The 18,653-nt window shown below is 36.0% G+C and overlaps 1 protein-coding gene across 1 annotated transcript; it reads left to right on the top strand.

Moving 5' to 3' along the window:
* The first annotated feature begins 319 nt into the window (after window positions 1-319).
* Window positions 320-14,836, top strand: LOC106669994 (tetratricopeptide repeat protein 5-like). The gene is made up of 9 exons (XM_014399948.2): window positions 320-560; window positions 7,397-7,523; window positions 7,590-7,807; window positions 10,503-10,745; window positions 10,833-10,886; window positions 10,964-11,149; window positions 13,188-13,336; window positions 13,518-13,662; window positions 14,625-14,836. The coding sequence occupies exons 1-9, from the start codon at window positions 489-491 to the stop codon at window positions 14,742-14,744; spliced, it is 1,314 nt and encodes a 437-aa protein (XP_014255434.1). The 5' UTR covers window positions 320-488; the 3' UTR covers window positions 14,745-14,836.
* Window positions 14,837-18,653: the final 3,817 nt, after the last annotated feature.

Here is an 18,653-nt window from a genome sequence, read left to right as displayed (position 1 = left end):
TTATTTTAATGCTTTTTAAAATTTGGTTATGGCTTCTCCTTAGATCTGGTTTTATTTCCTTGTGTTTCATGACTGGAATTTTTATCCTGAATCCATCCTCCTGTGAATCCAAAAGAGTAATTTAGCAAGCATTCATGGTTTAATTGGTCAAAAGCTTTATATAAGTCTGAATATTTGAAAATCCCGCCACCTGCAAGAAATGCATATGGGACATTATTTGTAAATATTAATTGAATTTATATTTCAAAATTGGTGTAGTGCATTTCGTCAATATGTTTGACGCGAGGAGCTCACTTCAGTTGATAAAAGGGAATAGAACGAAGAGGCCGGGCAAATGGTCGTCATCATCAATCGGACACCGCTCATTTGGTCAACACTGCCGATTGCCCACACGAAATTCATGATGATTTCATCCTGGAACACCTATTTTGTCATCGGTTTAGAAGAGCAGTTTCAGTACTTTTAAATCGGGGATAATCACATCGTCGATGATGGACGCATTTGAGGAAGAGCCGTACAACGCGGAAATGTCCCAGACCTCGGCTATCAACCTCGTCAAGGTATGGCTGTGTTAAGGACGACACTCGGAATCTAGCCGATTTTCGGATAAACGCGTTCAATTTTTCACCTCAGGCTGGAAAAATGAGTTTTCCAACGTATTTTTGAATTTTACACGCTTGGAATTTTATACGAAAACACTTTAGAACCGGACAACCAACCCGAGATTTTATTCGATCCGAGATCTCGTGGTTTCAGAAAAGTTTGAATTCGTCTTTTACACAAGCGTCAATCCGCTCTGACAATAGCACTGGATTATTAAGTGCTAATCATGTTGTCCCCTTTTCTAGACCTTCAATCCAAACACCTGGTCATTCCAGAGATCTGACCAATTTTCACTATTATACTGGCCATGCATTTTCAAAAAACCAGATTTAGTTATCCATAAAATAAAACACTTCCAATCCTTGTTTATATAAGTTCCATAAGTATGATGTCAGCTATACTGTAAATTACCTTTACGAACAAGTTTCCACTGTCCATATTGAAAGTTTCCGCTCTAAATCCATAAAATATTAACATTTAACTTATTGTACCTTACAGTGTACTAAAAGTTTTAATTTAACTAAACACCAGATGGCAATAAACAAATCAACCTTCTCAAATAACACACCAATTTTTGTTTAAAATTAAGGATGTGTTTAAAGATGGAAAGAATACAATATATTTTGAAGGTAACAAATTACCTTTACAACTAAATTTCCACTGTCCATATTGAAAGTTTCCCTCTAAATCCATAAAATATTAACTTTTAACTTATTATACCTTACAGTATACTAAAAGTTTTATTTTAACTAAAAACCAGATGAGAATAAACTCAAATCAACCTTCTCGAATAACACACCTAATGTTTTTTAAAATTAAGGATCTGTTTAAAGAGGGAAAGAATAAAATATATTTTGAAGGTAATAAATTACCTTTACAACCAAGTTTCCACTGTCCATATTGAAAGTTTCCGCTCTAAATCCATAAAATATTAACTCAAGTCAAATCAAAGTATTTCTACTCACTGAGAGTGTTTGTTTTCTGTGAACGCGTAGGCCCTAAAGATGGTGTCAATAAAGATTGAAACGTTGGCATGATAAAGAAAATGCTTTTCTGAAATCTACATCACACCACATATCACGATTTCTGAATTTACAATCAAGTTTGTACTGCCCATCTTGGAAGTTTTTGCTCTGTATCCATAAAATATTTATAAATTCGAGATGACTTCAGATAAAATAAGTAAAACCAACAAAAGATATAGATGTATCATTCAGGGTGCGTTATATACTGCATCCTTCAAGAGCTATTGTATTCCCCGTTTTGTGCTTATAGCACACCGGTGAGCCCTAGTTCATCAAGTAACTTGATTACTAGACCTGGTTTCAGAGGTTGAATTTCTTATGCGGTTGTTTTACATCCCAAATCACTTACACAAAATGTGGCACCACAGTTTGTTAGTAGGTGTGTTGGTGTCTCCTCTGCCTCTTTGCCAAATCTGTACGTGCCGTATTGTGTTATATCAGTCTTCGTCAGATACCCATTCAGTCTGCAGTTAAAAATCTTGTTAAGATTCTACATTTTTCCCTTCTTCCTTTGATGCATTCTGTTATTTCTTTCCTCGTAAAACTTGCTAAAAGGTTCTTGGGTAATTAGTGTACAATAAGTGAGTTTCACTGTTTCCTCATTTTCATTTTGTCGTTTTGTGTAAGATACTCATTGATAGTGTGAATCCCTATGCAACAGAAGGGCTCAGGTTCTATCAGCAGTACAGCAGCCCCTTTATTTGCAAGAGGGTTAATCCCAATATTTTCTCCATACCAGCTGTGGGACATGTCTCATCACTTCCGTTGTGTGTTCAATTGTGTTAAAATCTGGACTTCGAGCTGGCCACACCAAGCACTCAATTCCATCCACAATCGTGCTCTATGGGGCTTGGCATTATCCTGCGTTAGCAAGAATCTCTCACCGATGTAGGGGGCAAATGGCACACGTTCTTCAATTTTGTCTGTGAAGTTAAAGATCCTTGCCCTCACCCAACAACCAATTTGGTGTGGTCATCCAAGGAAATACACCCCAGAACATCAATCACCCACCGTGGAATGCCACCTGAGGAACCATTCAGTGTGTGGTGTACCTTTCTCCTGAGCGACTCCATATGAAATTATGCCCATCTGAAGATTTTAGGCCAACCCTCACCTCATCTGTAAAGAGGACTCCTCCCCAATTTTCCAATGTCCAATTCACATGTTCCTGTAAGAAAGAGGCTGGTCATTTTCTGAGCTGAGGTAAGAAGAGATTCACGAGCCAGCTGCTGGGCCTTGTGGTTATTTTCATTGAGCCTTTTTCTTACCGTCCTGGAGAAAATTGAAACATTTTGGACTTGTCTTATCTCATTTCCCATAATGCTGCAGTGTCGTAGGGCCTGATGAATGAATCTATCGTATCTCTCATCCATAGACCTAGGTCAACCCTGTCCTGGTCGTCTAGTGTGAAATCCTGTTTCTCTGAAGCACTAAGAACCTTTGTAACCCGTAGAGTGATTTACACTCAGTCTCCTGGTGTCTTCATGCCTATCGTTTTTCTAATAATGTTATGTCCCTGACATTATAATACTCACTCAAATTCCTGACCGGAGACGTGAAAAATATTTAAAAATAAGAATAACATCAAATGCTATCAACAAAGTAAAAAATTAACCAAAAGTGATCTTTAGGCATAGCAGAATGGAAGGAAACAATGCTACGTTTTTGTACAAATGGGATTAATCAGTACAAATTTAAATAAAGGAAGTAAACAAAGCATTATTTATTGTTTATTTTGACTACTATAGCTCGTAATTACCTGCAAATAATATAGAAAGGGAATGAATGTAATTTTAAACTAAATAAATTGAGTGGTGTGGGGACCATGGTGGACGAGCAGTTAAGGCATCCAACTAATATTTATGTTTGCTTTTTTCGGTTCGAATCCCGGCACTGCCTGTGGCTTTTTAATTGAGAATGTAGAAGAAGTATTTTAAAATGGTTTGGCCCCCCCACTTCTGCAACACCCAATGGGTAGTTGGACGTTAAGCTCTTCTATAAGACAGGAATTAAGGTACAATAAGCCAGAAGGTTGCAGTGCCTGGGGAATACAAACCCCGCTTCCTAGTATCCTTTCCCTAAGACAGGAATTGCTTTGCATATTACATCTATGTGTACAGCATAATGATAATATTTATAACATGACATATTATGGCCAATTTAGTTGTAATCTGTGCTTTTCACATGTTCAAAATTGATCAGCAAAAAAAAAAAAAACAGTTTTTGAGTAAACTATCGTTTTGATCTATTGAACTGATACACTCACTCCATCATAACTGTTTCTGTCTACTCTTTACTTAATGATGTAATTCATGATAGCGAATGTGAATGATAGTTTTGTACCCTTCATGAGTCACTGAATAAAAAATATGTTTTTTCACATGGTTCAGCACTAACACTAAGGCCAGCACAACACCCGGAGGACTCATGAGAAGCCAGCCTATGCTGGAATTCAGTATGAGAACAAGGTCTAGAGGTGGGTTCTTGGGAAGGGAATTCGAGGAGAGGGTTCAAGCAGTGGGGTTAGGATTGAACAAGTGGTTAGTGTGAAATTTTTAGAATCAGGATCAGTTAGTTAACTAAAGCAATGTTCAGGTCGTTGTGAATAGTGAGGTTAGCAATATAAGGAGATTTGACAATTTGTCTGAGGACTTTTGATTGGGAGGACTGGATGCTCAGGATGTTGGATGGTTTGGTGGGAAACCCACAGTTTCACTCGATATGTACAAAGTGGTTGCAGTAAAGTCTTGTATAAGGTTAATTTAGTTTTTAGATTTTGGTCCAAGAAGTCTTCTTAGTTGTTCGTTTTCTGTTAAGATGTAGTGTCTTATGTCCTGTCTGGGATCCTACATCGGCTGTCTCAGTATAGTCCTGAATATTTGATTTTAATGAAAATCTGTATCTCTTTGTGGATTGATGTACAGTGGAGAGCAAGACTTTTTTTTTTTTTCGATGTGAACCTGAGTACATTTTTCTTCATTTAGGGCGATCTATTGTAGAAATGACTCTTGTTTATTGCCAAGCCTCAAAACCTGCACAACCCTTAAAGAAGTTTAGTGTTTTCTGCAATACCTCTTCATTCATTTCTTTAGTCATCATATTCGCCTATCTGAAGAGCTGTACATTTCTTGTCCAAAGCTTTGCAGGTCCAAAGGATTCCGATGTCTGCTTCTTCATGATAGAGTCGGCAAGTTTCTTTTCAGTTTCCTTTTTTTTTCTTTATTTATTTTATTGCAAAGGTGGTAGTTAAATAGGCCAGTTTAAAAGTCTAATTTTTTTTTTTTTTTTTTTTTTTTTTTTTTTTTTTTTTTTTTTTTNCGAACCCGGGACCTTTACCTTACAGTGATGAGCGCCGTGTCAACGACTAAACCTTGCGACCACCGACGCCCCCTAAAAGTCTATTATTATTTTTATTTTAGGCAGTAGCCTGCTGAGAGTTCAGTTCTGATTTTCTAAATAGTATGTTAGTATGTAACTACCAGATTTAAATTACATAACATTTATTAGTGAGTCCCAAGTCCATCCATCAGTCGGCCCAACTGAGTCGTAGGGTTTACTGCATTGCTGGTAAAGTCCATTCATTTGAAATTGTATTACGGCCCTGTCAGACATTGGGAAAAACAACAAAATTCCCTTGTCTGGGTACAATGACTCACAGGGCAGAGAGGCAATGAAGAGGTTGATAACTTGGCCAAGTTTGATTAATACAGCTATTTGCGCTGAACCCTTTTGTGGCTTACTAAACTGCCAAAAACGTGAACCCAGTGGACAATGAATTAAAAATAAGTTCTCCATTCAATGTAGAATGTAGCCCAGAACAATGTGAATTACTCTTCACCAAAGAACCATTGCAGAAACTAACAGCAGAACTAATAAATCTAGAATAGTCTAGAATAATATTTAAACTGCTGACTCGAGACATAAGATTTTCAGACTCGTAGTGGTAGAAAAATCTTGTTGCCAGGGAGAAAAAGAAGCAGAACTTATCTTCTGTTGGTGCGAAGGGTTATACAGGGTGAATTGCTACTCGTGCTACAAACTTCTCCAGTAGATTCTTCACCCTAAAATGAACAAAAAAGTTCATATTGTCCATGGTCCGATTCTCAACCATTTCAGAGTAATTTCGCTTTTTATCGATTTTGAAAGATATCACGTCCTGGCGTCGGAAAATCGTGATATCTTTTAATCTAAACATTTCTCTTAAAATCTATAAGCACCGTTGAAATCCCCGTTAATTTTTAGAGAGAATCAAAATCATAATTCCATTGAAATTTTTTAATTTAATTTAATGCCCATTTAGTATGTAATGCTTAAGAAGTTTACAAACAGCTAGAAGGTCAAGGAAGAAAGACCCAAACGTTTTGCCACCTTCATCTTCTTATTGAAAAATTAACGGGGATTTCAACGGTGCTTATAGATTTTAAGAGAAATGTTTAGATTAAAAGATATCACGATTTTCCGACGCCAGGACGTGATATCTTTCAAAATCGATAAAAAGCGAAATTACTCTGAAATGGTTGAGAATCGGACCATGGTCAATATGAACTTTTTTGTTCATTTTAGGGTCAAGAATCTACTGGTGAAGTTTGTAGCACGAGTAGCAAGTCACTCTCAAACATTAGCAATCCTTGAACCACCATTTTTTCTCTTTTTGTCATCAACATCTTGGTCTCACAACCACTAAATAAGAAAATGACGAGTGCGTTGGAAGCGTTATTAAATCAGGTAGTTTTCCTCAAATTTGCTGCCTTCTGAGACTAAAATTAGAAACTCTGGATTACTTTATACACTTTCCGATTTACACAATTTTCCACTCTTTTTGTAGTTCTGGCTGAAATAAAACACAAAAAATTAGCCCAAACATTTTGCCACCGTCATCTTCTTATTGAAAAATTAACGGGAATTTCAACGGTGCTATTAGATTTTCAGAGAAATGTTTAGATTAAAAGATATCACGATTTTCCGACGCCAGGACGTGATATCTTTCAAAATCGATAAAAAGCGAAATTACTCTGAAATGGTTGAGAATCGGACCATGGACAATATGAACTTTTTTGTTCATTTTAGGGTGAAGAATCTACTGGAGAAGTTTGTAGCACGAGTAGCAATTCACCCTGTATAGGCTGAGATCTCTACTTTTGAATGAGGAAAAGCCCGGGCCTGAAAGATGCACATCCTTGAAAAAGCTTTGTAATCTGATAAAATAGTGAGGAGTTATAATTAATAATAAAGAGGACTATAGACCAATACTGATCGTGATGAGTGGTAAAGAGGCTGATTTCTAATCTAAACTAATCTGCTTTTATCATGCATTGATTTGTGATTCTGGTCCCAGAGGTGTGCGAGCTAATTGCCGGTTTGTCAGGTTGTTGTCTTCAACCCCCTTTATGTCCTGACGTCAGAGTTACCTAATTACGTTTACTTTCAAGTTATTTCAATAATTAAAATCACTTGTATATGGTCATGATTTAATGATGGGCATGTCTAGAAAATTTCTTTTCTCATACAGTCTCCCAAAATTATTTGTTAATTTTGAATAGAATTGAGTTTATTTATTTTAAAAAACTGTACATACAGAATTGCTTTAAAATGTTATCTTTAATGTTTGAAGGCATTTCTACTTGTCACATTTAGCATCCAATGTGATGTAAATTGCAAAATTGTCTGTTTAAATTAAAATATTCTGCTTTATTTTACAAATATTTATTGATTCATGATTGTTTACGTAAAAAGTTAATTTTTTATTTGTTTTTATTATTTTGTTTTAGCTGCAATATGAATATTTGTGTAAATACAAAGAGGACCTTGTAAATAAGAAACATTCGCCTGAAATGGTTAACACCTTAATGACTGGAAGAATCTTGAATGCTGAAAGATTTTTTCTGGCTTACAAAGGTTAGATTAATGCGTAGCGTTTATCGTCTTTTTTTTTTTTTTCTACTAACTATTTTTGTATTTCAGAACGCTGTTTTGTCGAATCGAAAGTTGAATATTGGCTTCTAGTTGGGCAAATTTTCAATTTGAGCCCCAACTTTGTCACGAAATCTATCGACGCTCTGTCTAAAGCTGTAAAATTGGACCCAAAGAGAATATCCACATGGAATCTTCTCGGCGAGGCCTACTGTAACAATTCGGAGCAAGTATTAGCGGAGAAATGTTTTGAAAATGCCTTAGAACAGGTGACAGATATTTTTATAGGGGCAATTTAGTAAAATTAGCTGCAAATGTTTTCATTAATACCTCCATTTTTCTGTATTTTATCTATTTTTTATTGATTACTGATCTACATAAGGTCAAACCTGCACATGCATGTACATATATACAGAGCTGAGCCTATTACTTCTCACAGCTCACCGGCAATACCAGCTTTTGTGTAATTTACAATAAATTTCCGGCAGGCCTCGAGAGAATCACCTCTGTGGTTATACCTTGGCCAGCTAAACAATCAGACTAATCCAACTCTCTTTAATTCATTCTAACTATTTGACATAGCCATGGGTAGCAACCTAGGCCCAATACTTGCAGACATAATTATGACACATCTATTAAACACAGTTATACCACAACTTCCTTTCACATTACCCGTCCTCACTAAATACATAGATGATATATTGACCGCAGTTCCCGCAGATCAAATTCAAACTACATTAGATATATTTAAAAGCTTTCACCCACGCCTACAATTTACACATGAAATTGAAAACCACAAAACAATACCATTTTTAGATACAATCGTAATAAAACAACAAGATGGCACATTAATCACAGATCAGGTATCAAAAACCAAGAAATACAGATCGCTACCTCAACTTTATATCTCACCATCCTCTTCATACAATAATAAAAATGGCCAAAGGGCTACTTCACAAAATTATTACCCTAAGCCATGAATCATTTCACCACAAGAACATAAAGATATACAATCATCCTCCATAACAATCACTACACTAAACACATAATCAACAGAAAAATCAACAACTACAACTCACCACTAACACCATCAACTATTACTAACAATACTACATCAAATTTATCAAATACAGACAGACGAACATACATTTCCATGCCTATCACATAAATTAAACCCATTTCTCTCTTCCGATAGTTTTAAAATAGTTTTCAAAAACTATAAAACAATTCACACACTTTTTTCCAAAATTAAAGATCCCACACCAGTAACAAATAAATCTGACGTAATTTACAAAATCAATTGTTTAAATTGTCCGGCTTACATCGGTATTACATCCGAATATCTGGATAAGAGAGTAAAGTATACTAGTAAGTAGTAATATCTATGATTGCAAAAAAACCCAAACAAAATCCTACAGCACTGGCTACCCACCATTTTGAACACAAACACAATTTCGACTTCATCAATCCAAAAATATGACACACAGAACAAAACAAACATAAACGTAATTTTTTAGAAATGGTTTACATTATAGAACAGACACATGTAAACTCAGTCGCAGCTATGCCAATATATCCATTTCAATATCGATAACATACATATATAATCATCACATCTCACAAAACATATAAATAAAAACATATATAAAACAATCATCCCATTCTACACATCAAACATTTCTACATAGTCTAATTCTTCAACAATTTGGTTTTCCTTTCCCTAATTATCCCCATCTACATAATCCTGAAAGGATAATCAGGCCGAACCATTACCCACGTTTTTCCCCATTGTCGGCTCCTTTCGCCTCATATAAAAATGTCTTTCTATCCCGACTTCCTTCCCCACCCATTCAAAATCCAACGTGTACATACATAAAACAGCAAAATCTCACCGACACTCTCAACACGACTCACAAGAATGACATCTACAAGGAAAACAAACAGAATGAGTACAAATACTTTGATTGAATTTAAAAAAATTTCTAGCATTGTATAAATTCAATTTATTTTAAATCTAAAATTTTCTAGCATTGTATAAATTCATAAATTTTTTCCACTTCCTACACATATTTGTAAAACTCAAACAATGTTTATAAATCCCAGGCCCTGAAGATGATCTCAATAAAGATCGAAACATTGACACGATAAAGAAAATGTTTTTCTAAAACCTACGTCACACCAAACTGCATCTCACGATCTCTGAATAATTAATTCATTCTTTTCTATTTAAGTCATTCACTCAGTTAGAGTGGTAAAGTATTCAATCCTCATATACACATATTATATAACTAATATAAAGATTGATGTGGTACTCAATATTTCATCATCGGCCCTCTAACACTACACACTCACACAAATAAATACATTCAGTCCCAATATACACAACGCGATAGCTATAAGTACTATATACTACTATACCGTCTTGTTTCCTCTAGAAAAAAGAACAGGACCCAAATATTTGCTACCATGCTCAAGCACAATTCTCATATCAGGTGGCATCCCTACACCCTCAATACATGGAGCCAAGGACCATGATGTGGTCTTTAGCCCAAAATTGTCCATATGTCAACCTCGCATGCCCTTAATTGAGTGACAATGACCCTTCTTCGACGAGTCAGATCCTCTGAGGGCCGCCTATCACCAGTGCTCTTGAAATATGAGAGCTTCTCTGCCGATCAAGCCCATAATCCCTGCCATTTTCTTTTGATTGTGCTTTAGTGCATTTTTATCGACAGAAGGCTGGGCAAATTGCATTTGTTAAAATCCAAAGGTTGAAATGTCCCTTCTTTAGCCGCCTTGTCTGCCTTTAGTCATCCTTCAGACCCATCTGTCAATTTTATTTCTATTTTGTTAAGTATGATATTTTGATAGAAATACCTAATTATAAATGGATTCGAAACAGTCAGAAAAATAACCAACAGTCATATATCTAAATAATATATATAAATTTATTAACGGTTTTAGAAAAGGAATGTTGTGTCTTTACGGAACCTCTCTATTCTTTCTCGCAAACGTTCGGAGGGTGATTGTAAAAAACGAAAAGAAAGTGCTGAAAAAGGTATCGCCCTGGCTAAGGAGGCTGTTAGCCTAAATCTGAAAGATGGAACATCATGGGGAGTACTGGGAAATGCGTATATATCAGCTTATTTCAGTATCAAGCCAGATCCTTCTTATGCATACAAAGCAATCTCTGCATACAAGCAGGCGGTATGTGAAATGTGTTTGATCATTATTATGCATTATCAATGATTATGCAAGTTCTTTATTTATTGTAAACATACAAATTATTTTTAGGAAAAAACCCAAGAAGGAAAAGGAAATTGTGATCTATATCACAATAAATATGTTGTGAGTTGTATTTCAATTTTAATAATTTTATTTGTAATTAGTATATTTGTAATTTGTAATTTGTTTTGACATTTCAGGCATTAAAATTTGTCGAAGAATATTGTGAAGCCTTAGAGGCCGTCTCGAAGGCGTTAGAACTTGCTCCTACCTGGCAGTTAGCTGTAGATGGTAGAAATTCCCTAATGAAATATCTCGATGATATTAATCACTTTAGTGCTACGCATGGAAAACTAAAGCCAAAGAAAGTTACAGTTTTGAGAAAGGTATAAACGCTATGTTATAGAAATTGTAGTTTTAAATGATTTCTCTGAATCTATAACTGAAAAAGATAACAATAGCAATAATTTTTTATATAACAGGTTTTCTTAATCCATATCATTGGCTCATGCGAAGTTGAGTTGGTTGTTCCAACACGGTTTCAGACCAAGTTTATCACGTTATTGACCATCAAAACAGTCCATGTGCAGACCCCTTGTTCTCACTCTCACCACATTAGCAATTTTATTTAACTAGAGCTCGAATTATGAAATAAAATTCCTCAAATATGACCAAATTAATTTGCTCTAACAATATTAAAATACACAGGATGAATGTCAGAGACATCTCCCGACTAATTGAATAATTTCTTTTTAACATAGACATTGAGGGTGGGTCGTCAGCAGAATATCAAGTACACTGAAACCCGCCAAATTAAGGTTAGGCTAAGTAAACGAAGTGCTTGACAAGCCCTGGTAGCTAGCCAGCCCGAAAAAATTTAGACTTTTTTGGTCTGATACATATTCTTGAAAGGAAATAGAGCATAAAAATTTCAGTCAGACAAAAAATCATATAATTAGAAAATGGAGTGACACTTTTTGTGACTATGTTTTTGTTTGAAATTAGCACCATATTTCTATCCACAACCTGACTATTTCAGGAAAGGCAAAAAAAATGCAGTCAGAAGTTTTGGAAAATAAGGCGCCAATTACTTCAAAACATAAAAAAGTGAAATAATAAGTTTTTTAAAAAATTGGGGGCGTCGGTGGCCGCAACGGTTTGGGCGTTGACACGGCATTCACTGTAAGGTAAAGGTCCCGGGTTTGAATCCAGCGGCCCTGCGTTCGAACTTGACATACTTACAAATGGGCTTTTTTTCAAAAACACTGGCACCCTGAGGGTTTATATGACCTCTGCTGTTGCGAACCCTCATCAAAAAAATTAAAAAAAATTCTAATTTTGAATATTCTTTAAATATGACTTGAAATATGAAAGCCAGGAATTTAGGCCTCTTTGACTCGAACATGCTGACATTTTTGGATTTGAGCCCATTTGAATCTATGTTTGGTTCCGCTGGAACACAGGATTACTTTTGTCAACTGCAACCCGTGGCCCTTCTAATCATTTCCTTATTACTCACCATATACATAGGGTCTAAAATACCCTGTAAATATCTGAACAATAGCGAGGACTAGTCTGAATTTTGGGAGACACCAAACAATTGCTTCTCTGGGTTCCATTCAAGGGTGAAAGCAGCAACCATACAAACCAGGTACCATTTGACTGTAGGAGTCTGAGATTGGAAAACAACATTACAACAGAGTTAACAAGCAGTGATCAGTCGATGTTCAGACATGCACAGTCAATAAATCACGGTTTAGTTGGCAACTAGTTTGTGATTGTGTATTGGAACAAACCTAATCTCTTATTTTGAATAGTCCCTAACTATATCCTTACCTAACCTAAACCTAACTTTTACTGTACCCATGCACACTTCCCTGTTACACTAAATCGGTGACATGTTACAAAAAGAGAAAATATGTAGTCATAATTTTTCTTTTTAATTCACCAGGCCCCAAACCAATGACAACAATTTTTTTTCCTTGCAGTTTCTAAATAGTTTATGCATGCAAAAATAGTCAGTAGATTTTAGGCCTTTCACAGTCAAAATGTAATTTCTTCAAATAGTTCCGTTTCCAAACAACCAGGATTTTATGGAAAAAAGTGATTTGGGTCCTGTGTGGAAAGGTGTGCATAGGAAATTATTTCGATGTTATAATAAAGTATAGTGTCCCAGTGCATCAGTTTATTATTATTTCAATTATTTATACTTTTTATCTAAGGTCTTGGTTGAGATAAAAAGTTAGTGTCACGAGTGGGATTCGAACTCATGACCTTTGGCTAAATATGCCGCTGCTCTAACCACTTGAGCTATCGAGATTTCGGTCGACTCGGACACCACCTCCTCATCTCAACCTACAACATTTCAAATTTTCCCTCTTTTTTTACACTAACTTAACACTAACTTTTTCATTTTAATTTTAGAGCATATGCAGGATTGATCTTGGACCGTACGCTAACAACAGATCGTATAAGCCATGTAACATTGGAGCACTCCAGCCAGGTCCAAATCCAAAATGTGTTATATATGGGAAAGTTACATGGAATTTGCAGGTGGATGATACATTCCCATTGTAAGTTAAGATTTTCTATTTCTACACTTGAATGTATTCATGCATTGATTAGTAACATACTAAAAAGTAATTGCTTTTTAAACACACTTTTAGCTTTAAATGGACTTTATAAGAATGACATACGAGTTAAATTTAAAACAAAACGAAATCTCTGATTCTATTATGTTGTAATTTATTCCAGCACATTTGGCTTTTTGGATAGTAATGGAGACTCTCTTGTTGTTACGTTATACAACCTTGCTGAAAGGAAAGGATTTATAATTGGTGATGCAGTTGCTATACCGGATCCTCACCTTACTGTAGTTGATTTTACCTTCGATGATAAGGTGGGTCAAAAATATCACTGTTTTTTGTCAACTGAAATAGTTGACGAACTCAAAGAGAAATAAATAATTTTTAAAAAAGGAGGGACAATTCGAATAGATGGGTTGAGATGGGCAGTTGGTGTCCGAGTGGATTGAAGTCATGATAGCTCAAGTGGTAGAGCAGCAACGTATTTAGCCGAAGGTTGTGGGTTCAAATCCTACTCGTGACTGACTTTTTTATCTCAACCGATAACTTACATAAAAATTAATTAATTGAAAAAAGTTAATTGGTCAATCGGACCATGAACTCTAATGGATTAATAAAAAACTTAAATCTATAGGAGGTCATACATGAAACCTTTTTTTTTTTGTACTATTAGCACAGAGGCTACTCAATTGTATTCTACCTTCTCGGCCTGGCATGACATCGTGTGGCGTCGGTACAATTGTCTTTTTAATAATTCACTACTTTCGTGGTCCGCTTGACCAATTAATACATGACAATTAATTAAGGCTTTTAGTTGAGATGAAAAAAAGCTAATGGCACAAGCTCAAGTGGTAGAGCAGCGGCGTATCTAGCCGAAGATCATGGGTTCGAATCCCGCTCGTGCCATTAGCTTTTTTTCATCTCAACTAAAAGCCTTAATTAATTGTCATGTCTTTTTAATGCTCGACCTACATTAAATATTTTTGTAAATTGGCAAATGTTTGCAATTTCTGTTCAGGAAAATAATATTCTGTGAATAAAATCAATAGCGATGAAGTAAAAGGTTGATGTTCATATGGGGTGACCCATTATTTAAAAATGGATTTGTAAAAATAGAAAATAAAATAGCTTCAATGAGAATTGTTGAAAACTCAAGTGAATAAATTGTTTTAGTTTATGCTCGAATTTGCAACTTGTTTTCACACAAAATTTTTTTAAATTTAAGGCTTTTCTCTCATTTTCTTCTTGTTATACAACTCACTGAATTTATTTACAGGTATACCAGTTCCTTAAAGTAAAAGTAAATTCCCCTGCGAGTGTAATATTGAATGGAAAGCCAACACCTTCATCATACAATGGAGCTATTGGTTATGTAAGCTTTGAAACAGTAAACTAGTTTATAACGTAATATTAAGATTGAAGTACCTGAAACATTTTATATCATTTTGGAATGAAAGACTACATATTTGTGATAAAAATATTTTTACAAAATAAAACTTCTTTTTTTTATGTTTTACTTAGTAGGCGATCTCTCCTCGAACTGTATATTTTCAAAACCTCTTGGAAACCCTTTGACATTTTCATGATTCATTTCACAGAAAAGAAAAAAAAAACTTTTGATTGTCCAGTACAACTGAAAAACACTGGCTCATGTACGTAGAGTTTGGGGTTATTTATTTAGTAAAGAATAACAGCTAATTTTAAGGCAGGGAGCCCACTGGAGCGATATGATAGACAATGCAACATAAAGGCAGCTTTCATCCTCACATTAACAGAAATCAAAATGAGAATTGGCTTTACCAATGTTAATATTTTCAGCTTCAGTTTTTCTGCTATTTTCTCCATGGTACACTCGTTAATTTAGTTCTTGAATTACTTATCAAAGAATAGTTCCATAAACATGGGTTCCATTTAACTATTCTGGCAAAATAAATAGAAGCAGAGACGTCCTGTTTAGCCGACAATTCACTAACGAGTCGTGCCATTCTGTCACCTGGAGCTGTGTCACCCCAACCAATAATTATTGGCATTGCATTCTGATCGCACTGGTGTGTCATTTAGTTGCTTAAGGAAGGTATACCCGCAGTAAGTGATATGGTGTTGAATTGCTTATCGCATCACTTGTATCTTGCCTTGCATCGCTCCAGTGGGCACCCTTCCAAAAACATTTGTACATATTTAAGCACAAATACATGACTTTACAAAATCCATCTCTGAGAGCGGCAGTATTTGTTTTTCTTCTTCTATTCAACGTAAAACAACTTATTGGCTAATTCCTTTTGTGCCACTCTAATTAAGCCATCAGACTGCGGATCCGACTCAGATTCACATTTTGACTCGCTTTAGTGTTTGTCCCATGGTTTCATGTATTCGGCACAAGTAGATACTAGATGTTCAATAGGGGCCCCATGAACAGCATCCATTCTCAATGTTGTATCGTTCCTGAGGATTCACCTTTGTTACTTTGTAAGGACCCAACCCTCACTCCTCTTCCCACCAAAAATGTCACCTAGGGCTGTAAATAGACAAACGACTCACCTCGAATCTCCATACACAACTTAACAGGATAGAGCCGAAGATTACTTAAGACTACTAAACAACAAATATAAATCTTCCAGATTCTATGACCATGAATCGTTAGATCCATTGTCAACGCCCCATTCTATATATCCAATCTCACTGTATAACAACCTAAATCCTTCATAAATAAAATAGCAAATCCAGCTACAAAAAATTCCACACTAACCTTCAATCCTACTCTAATCCCCATGTACAATTTTCCACCCGATCAAGCTACCTAGGCCGAAATACATCAGCCTGGTTTCCCGCGCACTCCCTAGATAGAAAAGGCCACTCTATCTTCCAGAGTATTGAGGCTTCCCCAGCGGAACTTCCGGATCCGCTTCGACCGCGGTTTTGTTTAAAGTAGAATTGCTAATCACCCCCTAGAGGAGACTGCCTTTGGTAAAGTTTGCCATTCGTGTACATTACATACTTCGAATAAGCACAACCGACCACTGTCCATTCCCATCCGCTACTTCTTACGTATTTGAGGGACTCCGTCAGCATAATCCTCAATGCTATTCAGTGGTCCGATCCTTCGTATCCTGTGAGGCCAGGTTTGTAACGAAGGACACAGATAGAAAAATAGGAAAACAGCCTCTTCTCTAAGTTCCCCCCAGGGGTGTCACCACATACCACTACGAATCCATTTCCAATGTAGCAGGAGCTGGACTTGGAACATTTCTGCTACCCCGTAGTACAGACGGTTATGCACCCTCCCCTGTCTATGCAGACGGATCTGGTACCCTAACCCACGTGTGCCTCTGATAAAGCACCCACTGACCCGGAGGCAGACTCGAGCTTGTGCTTTAGAGAGGTTGCCACGCCCTCAAGGCTGCTCCATTATTTTGCACCTAAATGGAGTGGCCCTGGAGACTTACTCTCAGAAAGTGCGAGTAAATAAGTAATTAATGATTTAAGTTGGTAAGGATCAACTAATGGATTTTAATATGGCTTAAAAATGAAAAGATAGAAGCAACAAGAGACAATGAATGACATTAACGCTGGAGAGTAAATTTAGATTTATTTTTATTTATTTATTTTTTTAAGCTCAATTTCCTTTTATTCAGGGTATTGGACGCCCTAACTCATGGTCCCTTTTTTTGTTTTGTTTTGTTTTAGTAACGAGATTATTGAGTCACAAATAGGCTCTGCTTATCTCCCTGAGTGCCATCTCAGCTATTCATGACAGATACTCAGTGGACCCTCTTGTGCTCTTATTAGAGAGATTTGCTGAGATGGAGAACCTCAGAAAAATGGTGGTAGTTGTCTAGGTACCCAGACGGGCTGGAGGCAGCAAACACGATAAGTCGGCAAAAGCTGGGAAGTCTGGCCCTAGTATGTAAGTAAAGAACGTTGATACGGATGTGAGTCCAAAGAAAGTGTCAACGGATCAGATTGTCCAGAAGTGCTTGCAACAAATCAAGAGCGTGACTGAGCAATGACCCTCACTGAGATTAATTTGTCTTCGAATGTCTTGGTTACTGTTGACTGAGTGGCTCAGTCCTCCCAGCTCTGGCTGATCAAGTCCGTCCTGTCTGCTGCTTCAATGACCCTCAACCTTCGACTCATCCTACATCCACTCTTTGACAGTTGACCCTCCGACTCGTCTCAGCTCTAGACAGTCGACATAGTGTCTCGGCTACTGCCTTCAAGGCTTCAACTGTCTCTGAATCCTTGACTTTGAGTTGACCGACTTTGCTTTCCAAATCATCCTTTTTATACCGTTTCCCGACCAAAGTAGAGGAGGAAAGGAAAAGCAAAACTGCTGGGCCAAATGGTCACTTCCTTTCCTGAAAGGTGCAAGGGTAAGTTGTAATAATTGTTTCTTTTACACAGCCATGTTAACATACATGCAGCGACGAGTGAACAACATCTACCTGGCTGACACGGCCCCAAACTTATAGTGATCCACAGCTGGATTAATTGAAGGTTGGCAATAACAACTGAATTTGCTTTTTATTCAAGGTCCATACCTTGATATAGTGTTCGTATACTTGTTTTGTTGGTATAATGAGTGAGAAAGATGATGGCAGAACATAGGCAGGCCCTACAGGCCCTCAAAGTGTGGTGGAGGCTGATATGGCTAAATTGTCAGTAGCCCACAGGAAAAAAAAAAAGGATTTTAAAAATAACACAATCGTCAACATTCTGTGCCTAGAATTTTAAGAACCAAATGTAAAAATGCCATTGTTTATGTTAATTAACATGTTACCCTATTAAACGGTAAAATGGCAAATTTCATTGGTTATAATAAATTTAGGCATCGACTTTTAATAAAGATCAACACTAAATGAGTAATTTAAGATTTTACACTTAATTCTTACAAATTAAAATATCATAAAAATAAAAGCTTAGGAATGGTACATTTTTATAATAAAGAAATTCTTGTTTATAATTAAAAAAATAGTAAATTTAAAAATTATATTAGCCTGTTTTGTTTTTAAAAAACTATACACATTTATAGCTTAAACATTAATATTTACATATCACAATGTAATAAACATTTTTTCTTTTATCACATATTGTCTAAATTTCACTTAACCCTCTTAAATTTGTCTTCAAAATATGTCAAGTTGAAACAAACCGTAGAGTGATAAATCAAGGAACATTTATACTATGATGAGTGGCTAAAAACTCCATTTAAAAACAAAAATTTAAATTTAAAAACTAAATTTAAAAACCATGTTAAATTTTATTAAAGCACATCCTCTTTAAAAAAAACAACAATTAGGTTGTTTGA

The sequence above is a fragment of the Cimex lectularius genome, unplaced genomic scaffold, assembly GCF_000648675.2.
Source record: "Cimex lectularius strain Harlan isolate CLEC.00 unplaced genomic scaffold, Clec_2.1 scaffold28, whole genome shotgun sequence".
Taxonomy (NCBI): Eukaryota; Metazoa; Arthropoda; class Insecta; order Hemiptera; family Cimicidae; genus Cimex; species Cimex lectularius.
This window is presented reverse-complemented; position numbering and strand designations above follow the sequence as displayed.